Here is a 24,743-nt window from a genome sequence, read left to right on the forward strand (position 1 = left end):
TTAGCCTAAACACTAGCCTACCCTATTCTCTCAAAATACCTTCCTTAAGCACTCCAAGGAGTCCGTACTTTACCCGAGGTTCTGTCCTTAAACCACGGCGTGAAAGGTAAAACTGTTTGAGGGTTTGGCCCCGAATCAATTCTATTTAATTTAATTTAATTTAATTTCATTTTAATTATTGTTTATTAATTTTCCTTGAAGTTACTAACGTGTTTATTGTTTTTATAGTAGCAAGCAAACAAAATCAAAGTAAGGAATCATGTTCCTTTTATTTCTATTATTTTTCTAACGATTTTATATTGTTGGATTTATTGCTATGTTGTTTCCAATATTAATGTTGATTCTATTATATTTTTTTATGATCACCATATTGCATGTTTAAAGGGAATATGTAACTGAAAATCACGCCTAATAAGATAATTTGGACAACCGGTTTAGGTTCCTTTAATCTTATTATTAAATCAAAGTGATCACCAATATTTTAGAATTATATGTTGCATTAATATTCAACCAATTTAGCTTAATAATAGTTTGGAGTGAATTGAATATTTGTTTGTGTGCCTTTGAGATCGCAGGAATACTTTTCACAATAAGAATCGAGTAGAGGCCAATACGGGCGAACGTGACTCCATGACTCACTTCGTACCATCATCCCCGATCCTTCTTTTGTGGTTCCGAACCATATGGAGTTAGTAATATCATGGATTATGAATGGGGTGTAACCTTCACGGGTCAATCGTTGTTGCCTTCGTTGTCCCTTAATCGTGGTTGCCTTAAATGATCCGTGAACGGTTTACAAGTTCCTTAATTAAAAACTTGTTGGCGGCTCCTTACTTTCTTTGTCCCTAATTGTATACGTCAATTCCGACTTCCTATGAGTGCCAAGCATATTCACAACATGCTTTACGTAGGCGCACTTCAAACGACGCCTATAGATGGGCAAGGAGATAAATCAAGGACACCTTGTCTTTGTTTGTCTTCTTAGGGAAACACAAGAGAGTGAACGAGAGAACCCAATCCACACCCTTGTCAAGGAAGTTTCGGTTGAGTACCATGATGTTATTCCCAATGATCTCCCACCCGGTTTGCCACCTATTAAGGGAATTGAACATCAAATTGATCTTATTCCCGAATCACAACTCCCTAATAGACCGGCGTATAGGTGTACCCCCGATGAAGCAAGAGAGCTTCAAAGACAAGTTGGTGAGTTGATTGAAAGAGGATTTGTGAGGGAAATCCTTAGCCCTTGTTCGGTTCTGGCTCTTTTGGTCCCGAAAAAGGATGGTACATGGAGGATGTGTGTGGATAGTAGGGCCATCAATAACATTACCATTAAGTATCGATTCCCTATTCCCCGACTTGATGATATGCTTGATGAGTTACATGGTTCCAAGGTGTTTTCGAAGATTGATTTGAGGATGGGGTACCATCAAATTCGTATGCGTGAAGGAGATGAGTTGAAGACCGCTTTCAAGACAAAGCAAGGCTTGTATGAGTGGCTAGTTATGCCATTTGGGCTCTCTAATGCTCCTAGCACTTTCATGAGACTCATGAACGAGGTACTTCGCCCTTTCATTGGTAAATTTGTTGTTGTTTATTTTGATGACATACTTGTTTATAGCAAATGTGAACTTGATCATGTTAAGCATTTGAGGCAAGTATTTGAAACATTGAGAAGTAGGCGGCTTTTTGCCAAGTTGGAAAAGTGTACTTTTATGGTGGATAGTATTGTTTTTCTTGGTTATGTGATTTCGAATGTAGGGATTTTAATGGACCCTAGAAAAGTGGAGGCCATTCAATCTTGGCCTACTCCTACCACTCTCACTCAAGTTAGGAGTTTCCATGGTCTAGCTTCCTTCTATCGGAGGTTTGTTAAGAATTTTAGCACTATTTTGGCCCCGGTGAACGAATTCATGAAGAAGGGTACTTTTGAGTGGACACCATCGGCTCAAAGGGCTTTTAAGACCCTCAAGAAGAAGTTGTGTGAGGCTCCAATCTTAGATCTTCCAAATTTTGATCAACCCTTTGAGGTTGATTATGATGCTAGTGGGGTTGGATTTGGAGCGGTTCTTGTGCAAGGAGGGAGGCCGGTTGTTTATTTTAGTGAGATGCTTGGTGGAGCAAGAATGAAATATAGTACCTATGACAAGGAGTTCTATGCTATTGTGAGGGCTCTTGTTCATTGGTCGCATTACTTGAGGCCTAGACCATTTGTGCTACACTCCGATCATGAATCTCTCAAGTACATCAATGGTTCTCATAAACTTAATGCAAGGCATGCCAAATGGGTTGAATTCCTCCAATCATTCACTTTCTCTTCTAAGTACAAAGAAGGGAAGAGCAATGTTGTGACCGATGCTCTTTCAAGGAGGCATTGTATGATCACTATTCTTGATGCGAAGTTTTTAAGGTTTGAGTTGCTTAAAGAGTTGTATAACGATGATGAGGATTTTGGTGGGTTGATGAAGAAGTGTGAGGAAGGGGTCGATGGCTCTTTCATGGTGCAAGAAGGTTTCCTTTTCAAGGGAAACAAACTTTGTGTTCCGAAATGCTCTCATCGACGGTTGCTTGTTAAAGAAGCTCATCAAGCAGGACTAGCCAGACACTTTGGGGTTGAAAAAACATATGACATTTTTCGAGAACATTTTTATTGGCCCAAGATGTTTGGTGATGTGCAAGATGTGATAGCTCGTTGTGGGGCTTGTCACAAGGCTAAGAGTCAATTCCGTGAGGGACTCTACTCTCCTCTTACGGTTCCTAGTCACCCTTGGGATGATCTTAGTATGGATTTTGTGGTTGCTCTCCCTCGCACCCAAATGAAAAATGATTCCTTGTTTGTTGAGCAAGATGACTCACTTCATTCCTTGCCACAAGACTGATGACGCTTCTCATGTGGCTACCTTGTTCTTTAGAGAAGTAGTGAAGCTTCATGGCATTCCAAAGAGTATTGTACTTTAGACTGATGACGCTTCTCATGTGGCTACTTTTGGAAGACTTTGTGGAAGTTAGTGGGAACCAAGCTCTTGTTTAGTACCTCTAGTCACCCTCAAACCGACGGCCAAACTAAGGTAACAAATCATACCATGTCCACCGTTCTCCGAGCTATCATTAGCAAACACATGAAAGATTGGGATCTTAAGCAACCTTAAGTTGAATTTGCTTACAACCGCTCTCATTGCATAGCTACCGGGAAAACACCATTTGAAGTAGTGTATGGTTTCAATCCCCGTCTACCACTTGACTTGTTGCCGAGTATCCCTCAAGAGGAGTTGAGCTTTGAGGCAAAAGATAGAGTTGAAATGATGAAAAAGCTTCATGAAGATGTCAAGAAGAGAATTGAGAAGGCAAATGAGAGTTACAAGGCAAGGGAAAACAAATTCAAGAAGCCAAGGGAATTCAATGTAGGTGATCTTGTGTGGCTTCATCTTTGGAAGGAAAGATTCCCGGCTAAGAGGAAGAATAAGCTCATGCCAAGATCTGAAGGGCCCTTTGAAGTTGTGGAGAGAGTTGGACCTAATGTTTACAAGCTCAAACTACCGGGACCCTTTGGAGTTCATGCTACCTTTAATGTTGGTGATCTTGCTCCTTTTCTTTATGAAGATGATGTTAGTGATGATGATCAGGAATTGAGGGCAAATCCTTTTGAAGAGGAGGGGATTGACGCGGGTGCATGGAACTTAGTGGAAGAAGTGGAAGACACGCCACGTGTCGTGACACGAAGTCGGGCCAAGCTCCTTGGAGGTCACCTCTCGGGGTTAACCATCATCACACTTGAAGACAAGAAGAATTGAAGAGGTGCGGTCGAACCTAGGATGTCCGACCGAACCACCTAGACAGTTTCAAACCCGATTTTGTCAGTTTTGAGGTCTATATGGAGATGAGTGATGATGTTTTACTTTATAACGAGTTAAGAGGGTCTCGACTTCAGCTTTGAATTGAGATCCTTGATCACTAATTAGTTCATGTGGAACTCCATATCTACAAAATATGTTTTGTTTGAGAAACTTTGCGACATGTTTAGAAGTGATATTCACGTAAGAAGCAGCCTCAATCCACTTGGTAAAGTAATCGATGGCTACTAATACGTACTCGTGCCCTCCTACTCCTATTGAATAAATTTTACCTATTATGTCAATTCCCCAAGTTGAAAAAGGCCAAGGAGAAGTGAGATTGTATAGTTCGGATGGTGGAAGGTGTTGTAAATTAGCAAACATTTGATACTCTAGAAATTTTTTGACATATTGTATGCAATCATGTTCCATAGTGAACCAATAGTACCCTTGTCGTGAAATTATTTTACCAAGCATTTTACCATTCATGTGAAGTCCACAAACACCTTTGTGAGTATTCTCCATAAGGCGTGTGGATTCGAGTTGGTCTATACACAATAAGCTTTGACCATTAGGTCCCTTTTTGCATAATTGACCATTTAATAGACTATATTGGGTCGCGAGTGTTCTCAAGGCTCGTTGGTCTTTTGATAAAGTATTTCAGGATATGTGTCATAGGTAATATATTGGAGGATATGATCATATATACCAAGGATGGTGTCCTTCAATGTCATTTATTTCCTCTATTGCGTTGCAATACGTTGGTTCTTCTCTTCTATCAACGCATAATGGCATCATATTTAAGTGATCTGGAATGTTGATCATTGAGGCTAATTTTGCTAGCGCATCGGCAAATTGGTTATCATCCCTTGGGAGATTTTTAAAATCAATATGTTCAGAATGCTCGATGAGTTTCTCTAGGTGTGCTTGGTATAATATCATTGTGGAGCTCTTTATTTTCCATTTTTTAAGTAAATGATTTATAATCAAATTTGTTTTGGGTGTTTTTAGTCCCTTGGGAGAGTTACGATTCCAAGATTGGTCTGACGCGGTCCGTACAAGCAAAACAACGGAAACTCCAGTTGGTAGGAGTTCCGCCTCCGACGATCAAGTTAGAATACGTAGCAGTGAGTAAAAAGTGCGGAAAAAGATAAAGGTGAGATCTTTACAGATCCCGAGGTCAGGTGTTTTCTCCGATGTGAGAGAAATGTAGGTGTAAGGTAATAAATGATTGAATGTGTCCCCATAAAGGGGGAATCTCTCCCTATTTAGCTCAACTAATTTCAACAAGTAAAAACACACGAAATAAAATCTTTTCCAAAACTAATTTTCTAAAAGATAAGCTTGACAAATAATAAAAAAATCTTTTAGCTTAAAAATAAATTTTAGCAAAAGATATATTTCCAAAATATTCCATAAATAAAATATCCAAGTTTAAGATAGGGAAAATAAAACTTATCATATAGATAGTATCCACTTTACTCCTAGTTAACATCAAAAGTACTTAACATGAACATAAGAAGACTAAAATAGAAAAATGATAATTTAGACTCCTTGAACACTCTTTGTGAGGCTTCGACCATGAAGCTTCAGTTTCTCCTTCAAGGAACTTGACTTCTGATTGTCTTCTTATCTTCATGAGTTATCTTCAAACATAGTTCTACGCTCTTTTCCTACTCCAAATTTTCATAGCATACAACTTAGTCTAACCAAGAACATGTCATCAATTACAACTTAAAATAGAAAGTTCAACCTATATGACTTTGCTTAGGTTCCTTTGAGTCATCATCAAAACTTAGGGTCAACAGAGAAGAACTCATTAAATTGTTTGTTGAATTCATTGATTTGTTTGCTTGGTCTTACCAGAATATGCCTAGCATAGACAGAGACATATCTCAACACAAAATTCCACTTATTCCTGGAATGAAACCTGTAAAATATAAAAGTTACGTTGCATGAAACCCGACTTAGCTCTTAAAATAAAAGGAGAAATCAAGAAACAATTAAGGTTTATATCGATGTCTATACGGAATAAGCAAATTTGGTTTATGTTAACCGACCCCATATATGAGATTAAGGTTTTAATTGATTGATCGATTGATTGATCGATTGATCGAATCTAAGGGATGTAATTAAGGTATTTCAAAGTTCAATCCTTACCATACGTACCTTGGATGTTGTTAACTCATATAATCCTCTCTTTCTCCGTCTCTAACCAAACGGTAACTTCACTTACCGAAATTCCAACAACAAACAAAGTAATCCCAAAACAAGTTTAACGTCTAGTGAAGAATTATTCTGAAAAATCTGAATGAGTTTAATAGAAAAGTCGAACCAAGTATGTCAGTAGTCCAGTCCTATAGCTCGCTTTTCCACCTCTTGCACGTGATACTCTGTCACACTGCTAGTACCACCCTACCATTACTCTCCTTCCTCCTTTCACCATTCATTCATTCACTCTCTTTTCATCCCTTTTGTCATTTCACTTCCATTTTACAATGCTTTTTCCTCTCTAATCTATCTTGTTCACAATAATGTTTTCCAAATCATTCTTCCTAGTTTTCTTCTCTATTTTTTCATTATCTTTCGTTAATTGCTCGCATCTTCCAGCAGATGCTCAAGCACTCTTAGACTTCAAAAGGGAAGCTGATTTGAACAATAAGCTCGAGTTTAACACCACTTCTTCGCATTGCAAATGGCAAGGTGTTCAATGTTATAAACACAGAGTTGTTCGACTCGTGATTGAAGGGTATAATCTTGGCGGCATATTCTCATCTCACTCACTAACTCGATTAGACCAACTCCGAGTTCTCAGTCTACAGAACAACTCGCTTGTTGGACTTATTCCAAATCTTTCTAGTCTCACTAATCTTAAGGCCTTATTTCTTCACCACAATCGTTTTTCTGGCTCTTTTCCGCCGTCAATTGTAACGCTCCATCGAATTAGGACCATTGATTTATCGTATAACAATCTCACCGGCGAGTTACCCACTTGGTTGGCTCGGTTAGACCGATTGTACTACCTCCGCCTCGAGTTTAACCGGTTTTCGGGACCAATTCCGGCACTCAATCAGTCTACATTGTCTGATTTCAATGTTTCAAGCAATAATCTCAAGGGTCCGATTCCGGTGACACTTGTGTTATCTAAATTTACCCCATCTTGTTATAATCATAACCCGGGTTTGTGCGGGAAGATTCTGCACAAGCAATGCAGTAGAATTCATTTTTTCGGCCCTGCCGCAGCTGACCCTGCGTCATCCGCGCCGCCAATGGAGGCGGCGGGAGGACTCGGGCAGCAGAGCTCGCAACTACGCGGGGTAGACTTATCGAAACCGAGTCGAAATAGTCATACTAGTAAGGCTCTAATATGGGGGTTCATTGTAGGAGTAACGGTACTAATAGGATCAATCACATGTTTTGCTCTGGCAGTAAGGAAGCAGAGGAAGGAGCGTCGTTTTGAAAGAACGACAATGGCATCAGACTATTCGGCGAATGCAGACGCAGCCGCGGTGATGAGGACAGAGGAGGAGATGGAGGAGAAAGTGAAGAGCGCGCAGCAAGAAGGCATGATCAAGGTAGCAGCGGCAGCGGCTGCGGTGGCGACAGTAGGGAAGAGTGGGAGTTTGGTGTTTTGTGCGGGTGAAAATGAGTTATATTCCTTGGAACAATTGATGACAGGATCAGCTGAATTGTTAGGAAGAGGGACGATTGGTACTACATATAAAGCCGTACTTGATAATCGTTTGATTGTTTGTGTGAAGAGATTGGATTCGAGTCGAATTGGGGTTGCAGGTAAACAGATGTTCCAGCAACATATGGAATCAGTTGGCGCGCTTAGACACCCTAATTTGGTGCCCTTAAGGTGTTATTTTGAGGCAAAAGAAGAGAGGCTGTTAGTGTATGATTATCAGCCTAATGGGAGCTTGTTTTCTCTCATACATGGTTAGTTTTCTCTCACTTTCATTTTTTTGTGTCATAGTAATCATCGCTCTTTAAATGTTCTATCTGAATCGACTAATTCTATGAGAGTATCACCAACCAAACATGAATAATGTTAAAGATTGGAGTAAGAAGTTACATATCATTGTTTTGCATTTCAACTTTAATTAATAGAATTCTTTATGTTATTATGTTGGTGCTAATTCACCAAAAAAATAAAAAAAATTATGTTGGTGCTAATAGTATTACGCATATTCGCTAATATAACGACGAAATCACACTTCTCCAACGGTAAGATATATGGTACTACGTAACAGTTTAAATTATTAATAGAGGTGCTATTTTTTTTTTTGAGGGAATAATAGAGGTGCTATTTAGTCACGAGAATTCAAGGCATAAGTGGGCAATGGCATATATATTTACAAGCATCTTGTTGTGGTATTAACTACATTTTTTTTTTTTTTTTTTTTTAATATGAGAAAACCCATGACTATTAAATAGCCTCTTTGCCACGGGACATTCGTGCCTAGAAACACAGTGAATTAACTCTTTGTAACTGGCATGACACTTGTTAATCCGTGGATCAATGGCTAGAAAACTTAAACTAATGAAGAAGAGTTTTCTATTTGCCTAAATTATGTTTAATACTTCGAATGATTTTACAGTTTGAACTATGGAGTATTTTATTACCTAACTTTGTAGATGCAGAAGTATTTCATTACCTATATATTGTGCCTGTTGATGTTAATGATAAACACATAAAGGAAAATAATTTTTTTTCACTTTTATGTGTTAGCCTTGTTAGAACAGATAATACTACGAGTATTGTTTAGTAAGTGTTGGATATGAGATATCGGAAATTATGTGTGTGATATCTCATATCAAGCAGTAAGCCTATCACATTATTGACATGACAAATATGAAGGGAAGTAGGTTATTCTTTGCCTCAGTGCCATTTTAAAGTTTGCTTAATGTGTTGTGGGAGTTGTGAAATCTAATGTAATAAAAAGGCTTAAATTAACTAAAGATACATCATCGCTCAGGTTTGATTGTTTAAGGATGCAATCATGCAAATAGGTATAACATTGAACTAACAGGAAGCTGTGCATGATGATGGAATGCGAAAATTGTCTGTTGTTTCTAATTTTTACCAGATTGGTGTGAATCAATATGCAATGACGATCGTAACTGTTAAGTACATAAGTACGTTCTTTGACTGCTCTTGGCACTCAGTATCTGTCTCACTTTTCAATTTAAAGAAGTCAAATTCGAGAAAATAATTAAGAAATAATGGGGCAATGGGCGGTATCGTTTTGGTAACACCTCACTTTTTGCATAAGATTGGTGTTATTAGTATTGATATGAGACAGTACTCTTCTGATTTTACAGCCAGGTCTTACTGTGTTCCATTGCATAATATTTTGGCTAATGGTTTATCTGGTACCTGTTTGAAATCATCCAAACATACGCTTGTTTTTAGTGTTAGCAATATAACTGTTTACTTACTCTTTAATCTGCATGTAGCTTTTTATTTTTGAGTTAGTACATAATAATACATAGTACACTCATTCTGTTGACTTGCTAAGTATCTTATTTTTCCTACTCTGATCATTAAATTAATTAGCACTTATTATTACAAAGAATGTTATTGAAGCATTGTAACAATGTTATGATTGTAATGGCATGATATTGATTTAGTTAATATCTTGGTACTGCAGTAGTGTCATGGTATGCAGATTTGATTTTTTTTTTTTTTTTTTTTTTTTCATTTCTCGAGTGGTATACTGTATATGGATTATCTGATATAAATTGGCTCTTTTTAAAGTTAAAAGGTCTGCATTTAGCTGATAAGTCTTCTATTATTGATGTTGAATTTCTCTACAATTCTAACCTGCAGGTTCCAAGTCAGCAAGGGCAAAGCCTCTACATTGGACTTCATGCTTGAAAATAGCAGAGGACATAGCACAAGGACTTTCGTATATTCATCAAGCTTGGAGATTAGTTCATGGCAACCTTAAATCCTCTAATGTCCTCCTTGGTTCTGACTTTGAGGCATGTATCACTGACTATTGCTTGAGTGTGTTAGCCGAGTCATCATTAACAGAGGATGATCCTATCTTGTGGGCATATAAAGCACCAGAATACCGTAAGTCTGATGCTGAAGCAACATCTAAATCTGATGTATATGCTTTTGGAGTGTTGCTACTTGAGCTCTTGACAGGAAAACCACCATCTGAACATCCATATCTTACTCCAAATGACATAGTACACTGGGTAAGATCTGCAAGGGATGTTGCAGATGGCGGCAGTGATGAGAATAGGCTCGTGATGCTTCTTGAGGTAGCCATAGCCTGTAGTGTCGCCTCCCCAGAGCAGAGGCCTAACATGTGGCAAGTTTTGAAAATGTTGCAAGAAATCAAAGAGGCCGCATTGATGGAAGAAGATGACTTGCACACTGGTGAAGAGGTGTCCTAGGCTACTGATATTGATCTACATATAGTAGTCCTTTCAAGTACTCGAATTATGGAAGCCTTTTTCCTATTTATAGTTTCTTCACAATTTTTGGATGACAAAAATGTGAAATAGAGAGTAACACCAAAAAGTGTCGTTGGGATGGGCATCAAAATCGACTGTTACAGGACAATTATAGCTCTAAGCCTCTGAGCATTTTGATTCAGCAAAGCTACTCACTGAAACAAAGAAGCATTGTGAAGCCAAAGCCTTACCCCTTACACTTTTGAAGTAATGGTGTGGGAAGTTGGAAGTAGAAACTAATTCGCGAATCAAATTGCTGGAGCTCAATATGAAATAAAGTGGTCGTTTGGTTAGAGGTAGGAAGCATCACTAATATGCTTTGTTTCCATTGAAATGCCGTCCTTTGGTTGAACTCGGAATTCTAATTTTATTGGAATAGTTATTTTTGAAGGCATTAGGTTAGCAAATTTTCTTTTTCCCACTTTGATTTAGGATGAACTTGTGAATGTATATATGTTAACTAAATGACCATTAAAAATGTTCTTGCAAGTCTTTTTTTTAGATTCGCATTACAATAATGGCTGGGTAGCGAACCATGTACTGTTCAACATCTTAGTTTCCTATCGACAGTAGAATGACCCGTACATATGTATGCTAGCTTCAGTTAATACTTTGATATGTATTCCAAACAGCAGACTTCCACCATTTCTTGGCCAAAAAAAAAAAAAAAAAAAAAAAAAAAAGCTGAGAATATAGTTTGATCTGCGGAGGTTTGTCACCAGAAACATAAGTGATAAAATGTCCCAAGATACACTAAATGAACAGAGATAAATAAAACTTTTTAGTAAAGACAGTAACTATATATGATCAAAATATGAAACATTTACATCAACAGAGATTTGACTGAGAATCCTTAATGTATGAAGTGAGGTTTACAAGGGATAATTTTATATGTTTCTGAGTAAGGGCAGATCCTAGGCACGGCGAAGAAATTAGTACAATCAAACACTGATCGTTGGGAAGGTAGACCGGGGATGCAATTGTTTGCCACATCCAAAATTCCCCTATCAATCAAGTTCCTACAAGATGGACCAACTTGGTTGAAATAATTATCAGACAGAGATAATTTAGCCAGATTTGGTAGCTGACAAATCATGTCTGGCACCATGCCATAGAGCAAATTCTCTGAGAAATCAAGCAGTGACGCCCTCTCCATACAGGCTAGTGAAAACGGCAGGGGACCAGTGAGCTTATTGTGGCTGATATCGAATGCAGTCACTTGGTTAAGGAAGCCAAGCTCGTAAGGTAAACAACCTGTTAGCTGGTTGTTCATTAGCAGTACTTCAGTTAATGCTGACAATGCTTTGGCTATGTCGCGTGGTAGTGGACCTGTGAACTTGTTGTTGGCTAAGGTGAGATACAATATATGTGAATTACCAAAAGATGCAGGCAAAGCTGACACGAAATTGTTGTCGTTAAGGAAGAGAACATTAAGATGTTGTGTGAAAATTGCAGGAGGGACCGACCCTGAGAATTGGTTGAATCGAATGTCTAAGAAACTTAGGCTCTCCATGCCCACCACAGCAAGAGGGAATGGACCTGTAAATTGATTGTTGCTAAGGTCTAGTTCGTAAAGATAAGGGAGATTGGCTATTTTTGATGAAAGGGTGCCACTAAAAGAGTTTGAGTTGGCATGGAAAAGGGCTAAATCAGGGAGTTGGTCTATGAAGCCGTCTAATGATGGAGCACTGAGGCCATAACCATTGAAGTCTATGGATGCAACTGCTGTAGCACTCGCGTTATTTGGTGGTGTATCACAGAAAAAACCTTTGTATCTACAAATGTCAGATCCTACCCATGTTTTCGTGATCCCTAAAGGATCCGAAGTGATTATATTTTTAAAGTTTTGGATGATAGGATAAACCACTGCAAGTCTGATGTCTGCGAAAATCAGGCCAGTTGGGATGTTTGGCAGTGGTGGAAGAGCAGGCAGAGATGATGGCGGCGGGAGTAATGGTATAGGTGGAATTGGCAGAGATGATGGCGGTGAGAGTAATGGTATAGGTGGAATAGGCAGAGATGATGGTGGAGGAGTGGATGCTGCAGGAGGTTGATCAGGTTGGCGACAACGAAACAAAGGCCAGATGCAGTATCTTCTCTGATCCCATGGCCAGAAGTTTTTTCTTTTGTTTACTAGATCTTTACCTCCTGTACCACCACGAAAAAGCCGAGCCTCCCCTGCGCTATCAGCGGCCACCAAACCTAATGTAAGGAGTAGGATGATCTTGAAGATCAATACTACAGATTCAGCAGCGAATTTCATTTTTCTGTGTAAAGTATTTTGCACCAAAAAGTGTTGCAGTAGTGTATTAAGCGTGCTACAAATGGGAGAAATTAAAGGGTGGTAGCAGTGCTTTAGTGTTGTTGATTGAAGAAAAAGCTAGAGGAATAAGAATAATGGTTTGGTTAATGGGAAAGCATTATGATATGTTATTTATGCACTATATATGAATTTTATCAGGCATATGATTTCTTTTTGGGTGTCTTTATTGTACAGTGCGTTAGGTGATCATGGACTTCATCAATGAGTACAAGGATTAGTGTTAAGGTACTACTTTTTCTTTGTATTATACATGTTGATTATTTGTATTCTAAAAGTTGATTCCAAGAAAACTTTTATTTTAAGTATCATACTTTGTAGTACTAAAATGTAATACTAGTTTTATGTCTTACTGTTTCGATTCATTTCGGTGCACTGGCCTGGGCAACCCCGTTCTATTCTCTAGTGTGTGCACTACAATTTCTTTATTTTCTTTGCAAAAATCAGTGGCGTGATTCGATCTCAAGTCTTAGGTATAGGTTACCCAACAACATTAATACACTAAATTTGTTCACATCCACGTGGTACTACCTTTATTTTGAGGGAAATCTACGTGGTACTACCTCATTAATGTGAAATTCCTATTTTTTTTTTTTGCTTTAAGTTTGAAATAATTTTTGTTTTTAGTTTGAAATAATTTTTATGATGACTACGATTTAATACTTCTAAAATGTTTATCTTAAATTATTCCCCCTTATTAATGTTAATTGCCTATTTTTTGAGCAGTTCCACTTACCTACCCACCCCCCCCCCCCCCCTTTTTTTTTTTTTTTTTTTTTTTTTTAATTTTTGAAAACTTACCTAGGTCCCCCTAGGTAATTAACTTCCTCCATTTTGTGGGATTTGGAACTTTCTAAGAATTTCTACTTCCCATGAATTTGTCAACCAAACAACACAAAAGAATTTTAATTCCTAGGAATTTCAACTTCCCATGTTTTTATTATCAGCCAAACAACACCTAAAAATATTTATGTACATAGTTTCTCTAATTAATGCTATCAATAAATCAATAATTATTAACTAAAAGACACGCCAGCAATGATGTGTCATCTTCTGCTGTGTCCTTAGTTATATTTTTTTTTTTTTAAAAATTATTAATTAAGGAAACTATATATTTACAAGAATAATATTATTTTATATACATATGCCATATTAATACGTAGTACGAAGTAATTATTATATTTAATATAAAAAGATTTCACAAATCTTTTTAAAAAAATTTGGAAGAGTATTAACCAAAAATCATATTTTAGAATAATTTGAGACCTGTTTTACAACAAGAAAAAATATGACTTAGCTTTTTATTTTTATTTTTATTTATTTTATTTTATTTATTTTATTAGTATTTTTTTTTTGTGTGTAGTAGAAGCTACAATTAAAAATATCAACATATAACATATTTTTATTATTCATTAACTAATTTATAATTATAATTCTTATCAATAATAATCCATAACTACATATAATTGTAGATCACCGTACATGGCACTGGACCTAACCTAGTTAACAACTAAAGTTATGACATGAGACCAAACAAAAAAAAAAACTACCGAATATGGATAATTATGACGTGAGCATTAGATGCCCTAGTTTTTAAATCTCTTTTATTATATCTACTCAAACCATTTTTTAAAAATAAAACATTTCTTGAAAACATAGGTCCATGCATGGTAAGGGAGCCAAACTTTTAATAACGTGGTTGCTTTTTTTTTTTTTTTTGACGGGAAACGCTCACAGCAATTTACTACTCGTCATAGGAGGCTAAATCAGCCATTACAAAATCAGAGATGCCCAAAGGAACCTCCTCGATCCATAATCTAAGTTCAGTAAAAGAAAAGCTAAGTTTGGCTAATTCATGAGCAACACAATTACCACTACGCTTCACAATAGAGAAGGAACACGAGAGACAACTACGAACAAGCTGTAGTACCAAACGATGTAGGAAGGCTGCTGTTCTTCTTCAGATGGCTATAAAGCTTGAGGCAGTCGGTTTAGAGACACACATTTCTGAAGCCTGACTCCAGAGAGATAGATAGATCATGTCTCAAGGCAAGAGCCTCTGCCACATTAGGGTTGAATTTACCTCACAAGCAGCAACATGTTGAGGCCACCACATCACCCACGACATCACGCTCAGCCAAGCCTACACTGTTGTTGTTGAAAATTGCAGCATCTGAGTTTATTTTAGTTACACCAGGCAGGGGTGGCTTCCATTTCGTCTCAAGAGGCTGAGCATTGCTGTTAATCACACATGAGATCTCTTGAGCTTGTTCATAGTCACCCACTAAGCTTAAAGCCTTATAAATAACTTCATTCACATCCTTCTTTCTTCCCTCAAAACACCACGCATGCCTACGAAGCCAAATCCCCAAAAATATAAGCAAGAAAAATGTTCCACCGATAGGAATCTTTATGATGTAGACTAAGGGAAATACATCATTCTCCAAAGGACACACCATGGTATTTGTCAACCCGCAGAGGCGAAAGGTACCAAATCAGTCTAGCATTCTCATAACTCACCAATGTGTGCATTATGCTTTTGATCTCTATACAACACATTGGGCAAATGGGATAAGAAATCATACCTCGAAGAAGCAAGCATTGTCTAACAACAGTAGCTCCTTTAATCGTACGCCAAACAAAATGTTTAGTTTTAGGAGGCACATCAGAATTCCATATGACATTCCAATCAAAATTGCTGCCCGGAAAAGAAGAGGATGGTTTGTTGTGTTTTTTCTCCATGGTTGGTAGGTTGTAGGCACTTCGCACCAAGTAACTTCCATCTTTTGTGAAGTGCCAAACCCACATATCTTTCCTATGGTAAAAAGGAACAGAAAGATTGCAAATTTGCTCAATTTCCACGGGGGAGAAGAGCTCGTTTAGTAGCTGCAAATTCCAGGCATTGTTAACCCACGGGTTACGCACATACACAGGTTGATCATCTCTCTACCCAGGGCTCGAAAAAATTTTAAAGGCAGAGGTTTAGCACCCAGGGGTCCTGCCAAATCTGAATTGACGAGCCATTGCCAACAGCCTTTCTAACTCCACTTTTAAGAACATCTCTGGCCCCAATATCGACCTCCAGGTGTAGCTCGAATTTGAGTTCACAGTAGTATCCAAAAAATTCGAATGAGGGAAATATTTTCTGTTGAGCACTCTATCCACGAGAGAATCACGATTTGCAAGAATTCGCCACCCTTGTTTTGCAAGACAGGCATCATAAAAGTTTTTCATATTTCGAAAGCCAAGGCCTCCCTCTTTCTTCGGAGTGTATAATTTCTCCCAAGCCACCCAACATATCTTCCTTTCCTCTCCTTTTTGTCCCCAAAAAAACTGCCTATAAAGCTTCTCAATGAAATTAAGAATGCTAATCGGAATCGCAAAACATTGCATTGCATAGGTGGGGATAGCTTGCGATATTGCCTTAATTAGTACTTATATGTAAGGAATTACATTCATTTGATCTTGTGAACTTTGTCTTAATTGGTAGTTTTAATTTAGATTAAAAAAAAAAATTATGTTTTAAATATCAAAATCTATAATATTAATCCAAATGGTAGTGCAATAGCAAGAATTATTAATGACTTTCAAATTAAAAAATAAATATAAAAAACATAGAATATATACAAAATGAAAAATAAATTAAATGTATAATAAATATTGTATATCAATGATAAAGTTTTCATAAAAAATAATGATTTTAACTCAATATACATTTTGTTATCGCAGCTTGCACCTTCAACTTTGGCAACACCACTGTTTTTGTTGCAGAAGCTACATCTCTTCAAAAAGGCACCCTTTTTGCTCTTCAACAAGGATTCAACATTTAGTCATCAAAGAGGATAATCTCCTAGTAATCAATGCATTCAAATAAAGTTTGGTCCATTCCATGGCAAATCAATCACATCAATGACATCCTCAATCTTCTTTAAAGGATTCAGCACTGGGATATTAACCATGTTTACGAAGAAGCAAACAAAGCAGCAGATTGAATCGCGAATGTAGGTCATCTTATTGACATAGATACTACTCTTTGTAGTTCTTCATCTTTGTATCCTATTATTTCCTCTAATGCATTAGGAATTCCCCTCGTGAGGAGGGGTTCCTAATGTTTTCTTTTTTCTTACCCTAACCAGAAAAAAAAAAAATCAATATACATACAATATGTTTAGGTTATTTTTTTTAGTAAGATACGGGGGTACCCCTCTTATCATAGGAGGGGTGGAGTCAGGATCGAACCCAGGTCATTCCTAGCCTCTTCAGGGAGATAGAGGGACAAACCATCCCTCTACTCCATGATCCTCACATATACTTAGGTTATATTGATAAAGTTACTCCTTATAAAGAATAATCAAGTCACTCTTTGAAATTAACTATGTCACCTTCATTAAACTTATCCAATAGTTCATTTACTTTAAAAGTATTCTAATATATTTTAAAAATTACTCTAAATCAACCAAATGATACTCTATATCATTTCGACTTACACTTTCCTTCTTCTTTTCCAAAATAATTGATGTTGGAAAGGTAATGCAATCGAATGAAGATTGCTAGGCGGTTATGATCCTCACTTATGCCCGGTCAAGCAAGCTGTATACGCCTAATCGGGCGGGTTAATGTTGTTTTGAAGGTGTAGTACCGCCCGATCAGGCAAATTGACTTACGGAAGCTGACTTTGCACCAATGTCGATACTCTTTATACAGTAATTGTTAGTGTAAATGACGGCCTGTCGGATTGGATATTGAATCAGCATTAACCAATAAGAATTGTAGAAAAGATGTTTTATGGTGGTATCATCATTATGTGAGGCATGAAGCACACCTACTTTAAAAGAACATTGAGTGATGCTTAGTACTCTGAATTTGCATACTGACGGGTGTGTTAACAGTAATACCACAACGCACTATGGCATTCATGATTAACTATGATAATTAAGTCAGCAATGCGTCTAATTTAATGTATTAAAGATGGTACATGTATTATATGTATATATGCCTAACGAGCAAAAAATTTGAAGTACTAATCTAATATTTAATAACGTAAACATTTATATTCGTCAATTCCTAGTCATAGTTATTCTTCTTATCTTGAAAAAAAAATTAGGGAAATTCTACATTATAATCCTATGATATTGACTTTTTCAAGTTGTGCCCCCTCCTTTTGAAAGTTACACATCGTAACTTTCAGCTTACAATTATGTATCAATAGTGACCTTATCGTTATCCTATTGTTAACAGTCACCGTTACTAAGACCACTTTACACCTATTAATTTTTTTCTCAATTTGCGTCCCAAAAGAAATATTCCATTAAGGATATTTGCAAAGGATCAAAATGAGCTACGATTGGCTAAAAATAACATAAAACCCCTATTTTGCCATTATTCTTTTAACTATAGAAACTTTTAGGTATTTTAAGTGGAATTTCATAAAACTTATTCATACGCACCTAAATAAGGATTACATGCATAACACACAAGAATCACATAATTATACCTTTAAAGCGTGAATTCCACGTAGCAAATTGACTAACAATAAGGGAGAGAATAGAGCCCAAAACGTGACTCCTCTACTTATTCCACGAAATTTGATCAAGCATCCACCATGCTAGATTGGTCGAGTGAAAGGGAAAACCGCGACCAACACCTTCCTTGGACAACCGGACACCACACGAATACCACCATAATGAGCACACACAACCGGAGGCTAGGGAAGAGAGAGCCATGAGAGAGAGGGAGTTTGAGAGGGCTAGGTCCGTGTTTGCTAATTAGGGTTGATTTCACTGATCATGAATTGTTATGTTCAACCCTAGGCACCTAATTTTTAATTTATAATCCTATTATAATCAGACTAAGGGATGAGGCCCATCATGGGCCTCGTCCTCTTATGCTTGATTTAGGCCACAACTTTATAGGATCTGTCCAATTGGAATTTGGCCTATTTTAGTAGACCAAATATCATTAATACCTCTAGGTCTGATATAACGACGATCCAAATGGACGAACTTAATTATCTCCATAATTTGATCCATTAATATCTAGTAATTGCACTTGACGAAGACATAAATCCTTCAATCTCTTACTTGTGTGAGACAAGTGTTCAATATTCAAATTCCTTAAGTCAATATGTGTCGATTTGATAACATAATTGTATCCCATGTCGAGATCATATTAATATTTGTTTCTTGAAATCTGAGTTAAAATTACAAAACCAAATGATTAGTGAGTAACACATTTGAACGCAGCCACGTATTTTTAGAATTCTCCCTCTTCAAGCTGCCATGACAGATTCCCTAATTAAATAGGTAGACTCAATCCAATCTTGCGGCAACCAAAGCTCCCACTAAACCTTTGAAGTAACCAGGTTATATAAAGTAGGAAATATTTTAATTTTTGGAGAGTAAGATATATAAATTAGGAAATATGTTATTTCGAACTAGAATTCAAAATTTGGAGAGGGTCCAATAAATCTAATGAAAGTTTGTTTTGAAAATAAAGAGAAGAAACTATTTTTAGTACGCAAAATACATAATCATGTTATTTTAGAAATTGTAACAGAAATGGAAAGAAAAGCGTAGCTCGTAATTGCATGTGACTTTTTTTGTCCAAAATTGATGAAGGTAAAGTTGTAATTTGCAACTTATTTCAACGAAGATATGAAAATGTGAGTAAATACTTGTATATCTAATCTTGTTATCTCTCCTTTTTTAGTGTTTATCATCATTGTCATTTTTTGCTAATAGGCACCGTAGTTTGATTATGAATATTATCAAATTTAGGTTTTATGGAGTGTTAGAATAGATTATAAAATCATTCGAATGAATCACTTTCCAAAATATGATCTCATTTCAAAACTAAAGTTGATGTGAGACCTATATTTGTATCCCCCAAGTGTAGACATAGGTGGCGTTGGAATTCATGTATACATATGCTAAAGAATGTTTTTCATGTTTATTTGAAACCCCAAGATTTGTATTTTCAAATTTTAGAATTTTTCATATGTGTTATCATGAATTGTTTGACCCGGTAGGAAGTAATGTTCTTCCCTTTGTCATTTGAAGTTATTAAGATGGTTCGTCATAAGCATTGCATAACATTGAGTTAGTACATAAATACCGTGTTAAAATCTATTAATAGAGAAAAGTGGGGATATCCTGGCTTTTTTATCCCCCGAGTTTGAGGCAAAGAACAATTTTTTTATTACCATTTTTAGTGTTTTTAGTTTCCAGTGGGAGGGTGTAATACCCCGTATTTTTAATGTATTTTATAAATTATTTATTTAATTATAAAATATATTTTGGGTCAAGCTATTTTAATTATTGGATTATAGATAAAGCAAGTATTTATATTTGGGTCAACAAGTATTTAATCCAAGTGTAGCCCATCTTTCTTATGAACCCAATCATCTTATTTTTACTTTTGGGCTACCTATTTCATCATTTAAAGTCCATTATTTTTTATGAAGCCCAAACTACCCTAACCTACTCTACACTATAAATACTCCATTTATCCTCAAAAATTTCCCACACAATAAGGTTAGTCTTATTTTCTATCTCCTCTTGTTTTAATTATTGTTCTAACAATTCATAATTTGGGTTTTTGATTTTAATTGTTTAAAAAAGATTAGTATGTTTGGTAATTGTATTTTAATGATTAAAGATTGTAAATTTTAAATAATAAAGTGTTTTATTTTCAGATTTCATAAAATTATAAGTTAGGGTTTTAAAATTATTAAAGACTTGATTTTTAGGGTTTTTATGAACAATTGATTTAGGGCTTTTATAGTAATGATATTTTGGAAATTTTGGTGATTATAACTACTAATTAGTTTAACTTAATTTCCAGATTATTTTGAACACGTAAATTCGTGTTTTAATTTTTAGATTTCCGTTCGTTAATATTAATCCCGTTTTAATCCCGATCAGGTTCTAACTCATCCGATTTTGACAAAAAAGTAGTGTTTTCCGTGTGGAAACAACGTTTTAAGAGATAATTTAATTTTTCTATGGATAACTTAAGTATAAAGAAATATTTTGATGAATTTTTAAAGTGGTTTTTGATTAGTTTAAAATGCTGGAATTTTATTTAAAGTAGTATAATTGTGATTTTAATAAAAGGGTGTGATTACCTATTAAAAAGGAGTTTAATTAGGGGTTTTAAAATAATTTTCATATTATTTTAAGTAGTCTAAAGTAAGTTTAAGTTGCTGGAAATTGTGTATACAAGGGTAATTAATTTAGTATTATTGTCCCTTTATGTAGGAGACTTGATTCGGAAATTGTTGTAGTATTTTCGGCCACTTTATGGGCTTAATTGAGGTACATTCGCGTACTTAGCATAATTATGTTGATGTAGTAGCATGCTAAATGTGTTTGATTGATTATAAGTAATATCATGCTAGGTTTGGAATGAAAATTATGATTTGGATGCTATTGGTGATTGAATTATGAAGCATGATTTATTTGTGATGGATTGTTGAATAGAAAATAATAGCTTGGAATATTATTTATGAACCACATATTTATTTATGGCATGATAGAGAGCATGTTTAATTAAACTAACTGTTTAATTTGGTTTGGAATATTAAAAAGGAATTTTATTATGGTTCATATAATTTTTATTGATGCTTTAAGCATGAGGAAGGAGCTATATAAGTGTCTATGTACACGAGGAATAAATTGTATGTTGGTGCCTTTGTGCACTTAAGGCGTTTTTCACACCGAGGGATAGGATTTTTGGCGCTTTATGCGTTTAAGGTGTCTTTGACACTGAGGTAGAATTAAAAAGGGTTCAACATTAAATATTATGTGATCACTAAATATTCAAGAATTAAATTGGTGTGTTTGTTGATTGAATAATTGTTGATGATTAAATTGTTATGCTTTGAGAGTCATCACCAAGTCTAATAATATGTAAATAACGTAAAGTGAAAGAGATTACGCACCAAAACTCTTGGAACGTATATACGTTGAGTATGAACATATGGGGGGAGTTATGTGACTTTATATTTGATCATAACTTCTAACGGAGTACAGGACGCTGTATATTCCTATTTATTATTATTATGCGCTGGAATTCCGCCACCTATGTGTGGCACAGGTTTGTCGCTGGCACGGTTAGCTCCCGTGTCAGTTAACCTCAATTTATTGGGGGAGGTATAGTTGGAAACCCGTTCGATGCGTAATCAACGCTAAATGAATTATTTAGTGTCTAGTTAAAGTGTCTTGTTGATTGTTGTGTGTGCTTGTAAACAGGTGCATTGAAGTAAGTGTGTGTTGATAGGTAAAAGCATGTTAGTGTGTTTATTTACGCTTATGTACTCAGCTTTGCTGATTGTGTGTGTTTGTGTGTTTGGCCATGTCTTTATCTTGGCCCTATGATGACCCATTTTTAATGGAGAGTAGTGGGGACAAGTAGAGATAATCTTTTCAGGTGTTGAAGCATATTCATGACGGGGCATGAGTGAAGAGCGAATCATGCTAGTTTCTATTAGTTGAGATGTGGTTTATTGCTTTCAAATATTATATTATGTTATGCTTACGAGACTAACGCAAAGGTTTTCGTAATCTAATTGGTTTTGATAAGGGCCTTCAATGGTTCCAAGTTGTAGGTTGATTTTATTTGACTTCGTTTGACTTTGGTTTTAACTTTACTTTCGTTTGGTTGACTTTTAAGTTGACTCGTTTTGAATGGTTTTGATTTAAGTCTTCCGCTGTGTGTCTTTGATAATTGCCTTAGCCGTTCTCACGGTGGCGGTAATGTCTTAGATATTCCTAAATCGTATTTTAAAGAGTAAAATAGGTATTTTTAAAGGAAGGAATTTCTAGGGTGTTACAGAGGGATCATCCCGAATTACCCCCCAAAAAAGAAATGAACAAAAAAGACGGATTTGCATAAAATGGAAAGAGAATCCAACTTTCCCATAAGAGAATTAAAAAAATAGAATTGGACATGTTTTCGAAAAGTAATGATTATTGACTTAATAGTTGAATCTTCGTAATGACTTAGCAACGAGGTATATGTGTAATAGCGATAACAATCATCTTTTTCATGTAGCGATCATGTTCAGTCAATGTTCCTCGCTTAGAGAGGATGAAGATGTCCCACGCAGCGACTAAATTAATTACTCATGATGAATTGGCTAATGCTCAACAGTTGCAAAAGACATCTAAGGTTGACGTCGAGGCTGTCGATATATTTAATCAATTTAATATATTAACTCGTTTTCTTTCTAGGCAATGTATATAGAACTTGAACCACCTTGATAATAAATATCCCTATTATTAAAAGAAAATAAGATGATTGTTTTTTAATGTGGTACTCATCTTATTTTTCTTGGAAAAAGATATGGAAAACATCGAATTTAGTCTGATTCGATTGCTTTACTAAAATGATGTAATCAAGCCAATGGCTATCAAATCATCCAAATTATTTGATTTTTTTTATATGATCGATTTTGTAATCATTACTCAACACTTCATGCATTTCATGTATGGGCATAACTACTCAATAGTAGGTCCATATGTGCAAAGGCCTATGGTGGGCCATATTTTCATATAATGCTGATTTTGTACATGATAAGTGTCATTTATGACAAATTTTAGGATGGTTTTCTCCCTTAATTTTAGCTGTATTTTGGTCTTTCTTGGTTATTTCTAGTCCTTTTAGTCTTGTTGTAGTTAATAAAGACTTATTTTATGTTTTTAGGCCTTAGTTATAAATAATGCGCTTTTTGCTCGGTTTCTAGCTTGATTAGCGTGCTTATCTATGTGATCTTTCACTATTTTCTCTCTTGGTCTATTTGTCAAGGTACTTGGCACTTTCCTCAAGGTAATGACTTGAGAGAAGACCGAAAATTACATTAGAAGAAGCCTTGAAGCTAAGCCAAGAAGCAAGCTGATAAGTAAATGTGGGTTAGGTCGTTGACTAACCTCCTAATATCAAACAATCTTTATAAAATCCTAACTAATTAACGGCTAAGCAAGCATAGGGGCAAGTCCGGAGTCGAACCATGAGGACTAAGTGTATCAATTTGGGCTAATTTAACTAGTAGGAAGGTTGTGAAATAGAGAGAGGAACAACTAAAACATTACTTAAAGCAATCAACAACATACTAGGGAAGGTGGAATCCAATTACATTAATGAATTCAGCAACAAATTGCAATTAGATGATCCTGATCTCAATTAGGAACAATCAATACACTTAACTCACTCCCGCGCAATTAAGTATGCTAATTATCCTACTAAGCTAATTCACTCCTATGCAACTAGCCAAACATAGGTAGTCTCTCAATCAACTCACTTCCACACAATTGATTGAAAGCACAATTTAGAAACCTAGAATAAATTATCTAGAAAGATTCTAAGCAATGTAAGCATCATCAACACACAAAAATAAAGAATCAATTGCATACTAATCACAATCAATCACTCAATTCATCAACATAACCTTCATCCATATTCGTAGAACAAAATCTAAGAAATCATAATGAAGAACAACATCGAAAACAAGTTAATACAAGAATTAAAGAAAGAATCAAACAAGTAAACTAATCATCTACTCTAATCAACAAACAAATAAGCAAAAATAAGAATTAAACAAAGCAATAAAGTTGAGAGAAAGTTAGAAAAACTCATTGAATAGTTGAGAAGAGAATCCACAAACTGCTCTCAAATCTTAATTGAAACCCCCAAGCTTTCTCTCTCTAAAACTAAGAACCCTAAAACTAAGCTAAAACCTAAGAGAGAGAAAAAGAGAGGCTAAAACTAATCTAATTTTTGGGTGTATAATACTCCCTCTGTTTTTAAATACTTGCTCCACTTTCCTTTTCCGGCCATTTTTAAATACTTGCTCCATTTCCTTATGAAAAACTTTTATAACATTTAATTAATTTCTCTCACCTAGTAGACCCATCATTAATCAAATTTTATTAATTTCATGTTCTCTCTCTCCAATATTGTCTCCACTACTTTTGCTTTTTACAGTATATTATTCTTCTACCTACCCTACTTCCTCTAGATTTATTACTTTCCCTAATTTCTCCTAAAATTCCGCGTATGGAGAAATGGATCAAGTATTTAAAAACAGAGGGAGTAGTTGATAGAGAGTATTAACCCCCAAA

The 24,743-nt window shown here is 35.8% G+C and overlaps 1 protein-coding gene and 1 pseudogene across 1 annotated transcript; one reads left to right on the plus strand and one right to left on the minus strand.

Annotated features, from left to right (window-relative positions):
* Positions 1 to 6,127: 6,127 nt before the first annotated feature.
* Positions 6,128 to 10,866, plus strand: LOC145614620 (putative inactive receptor kinase At5g67200). The gene is made up of 2 exons (XM_081669684.1): positions 6,128 to 7,772; positions 9,667 to 10,866. Exons 1-2 carry the CDS (start codon positions 6,365 to 6,367, stop codon positions 10,242 to 10,244), a joined length of 1,986 nt encoding a protein of 661 aa, XP_081525810.1. The 5' UTR covers positions 6,128 to 6,364; the 3' UTR covers positions 10,245 to 10,866.
* Positions 10,867 to 11,088: 222 nt separating this feature from the next.
* On the minus strand, positions 11,089 to 12,682 carry LOC145615353 (uncharacterized protein At4g06744 pseudogene; annotated as a pseudogene).
* Between the last annotated feature and the right edge of the window lie 12,061 nt (positions 12,683 to 24,743).

This window comes from Chenopodium album, chromosome 25, assembly GCF_948465745.1.
Source record: "Chenopodium album chromosome 25, dcCheAlbu1.1, whole genome shotgun sequence".
Lineage (NCBI taxonomy): Eukaryota > Viridiplantae > Streptophyta > Magnoliopsida > Caryophyllales > Amaranthaceae > Chenopodium > Chenopodium album.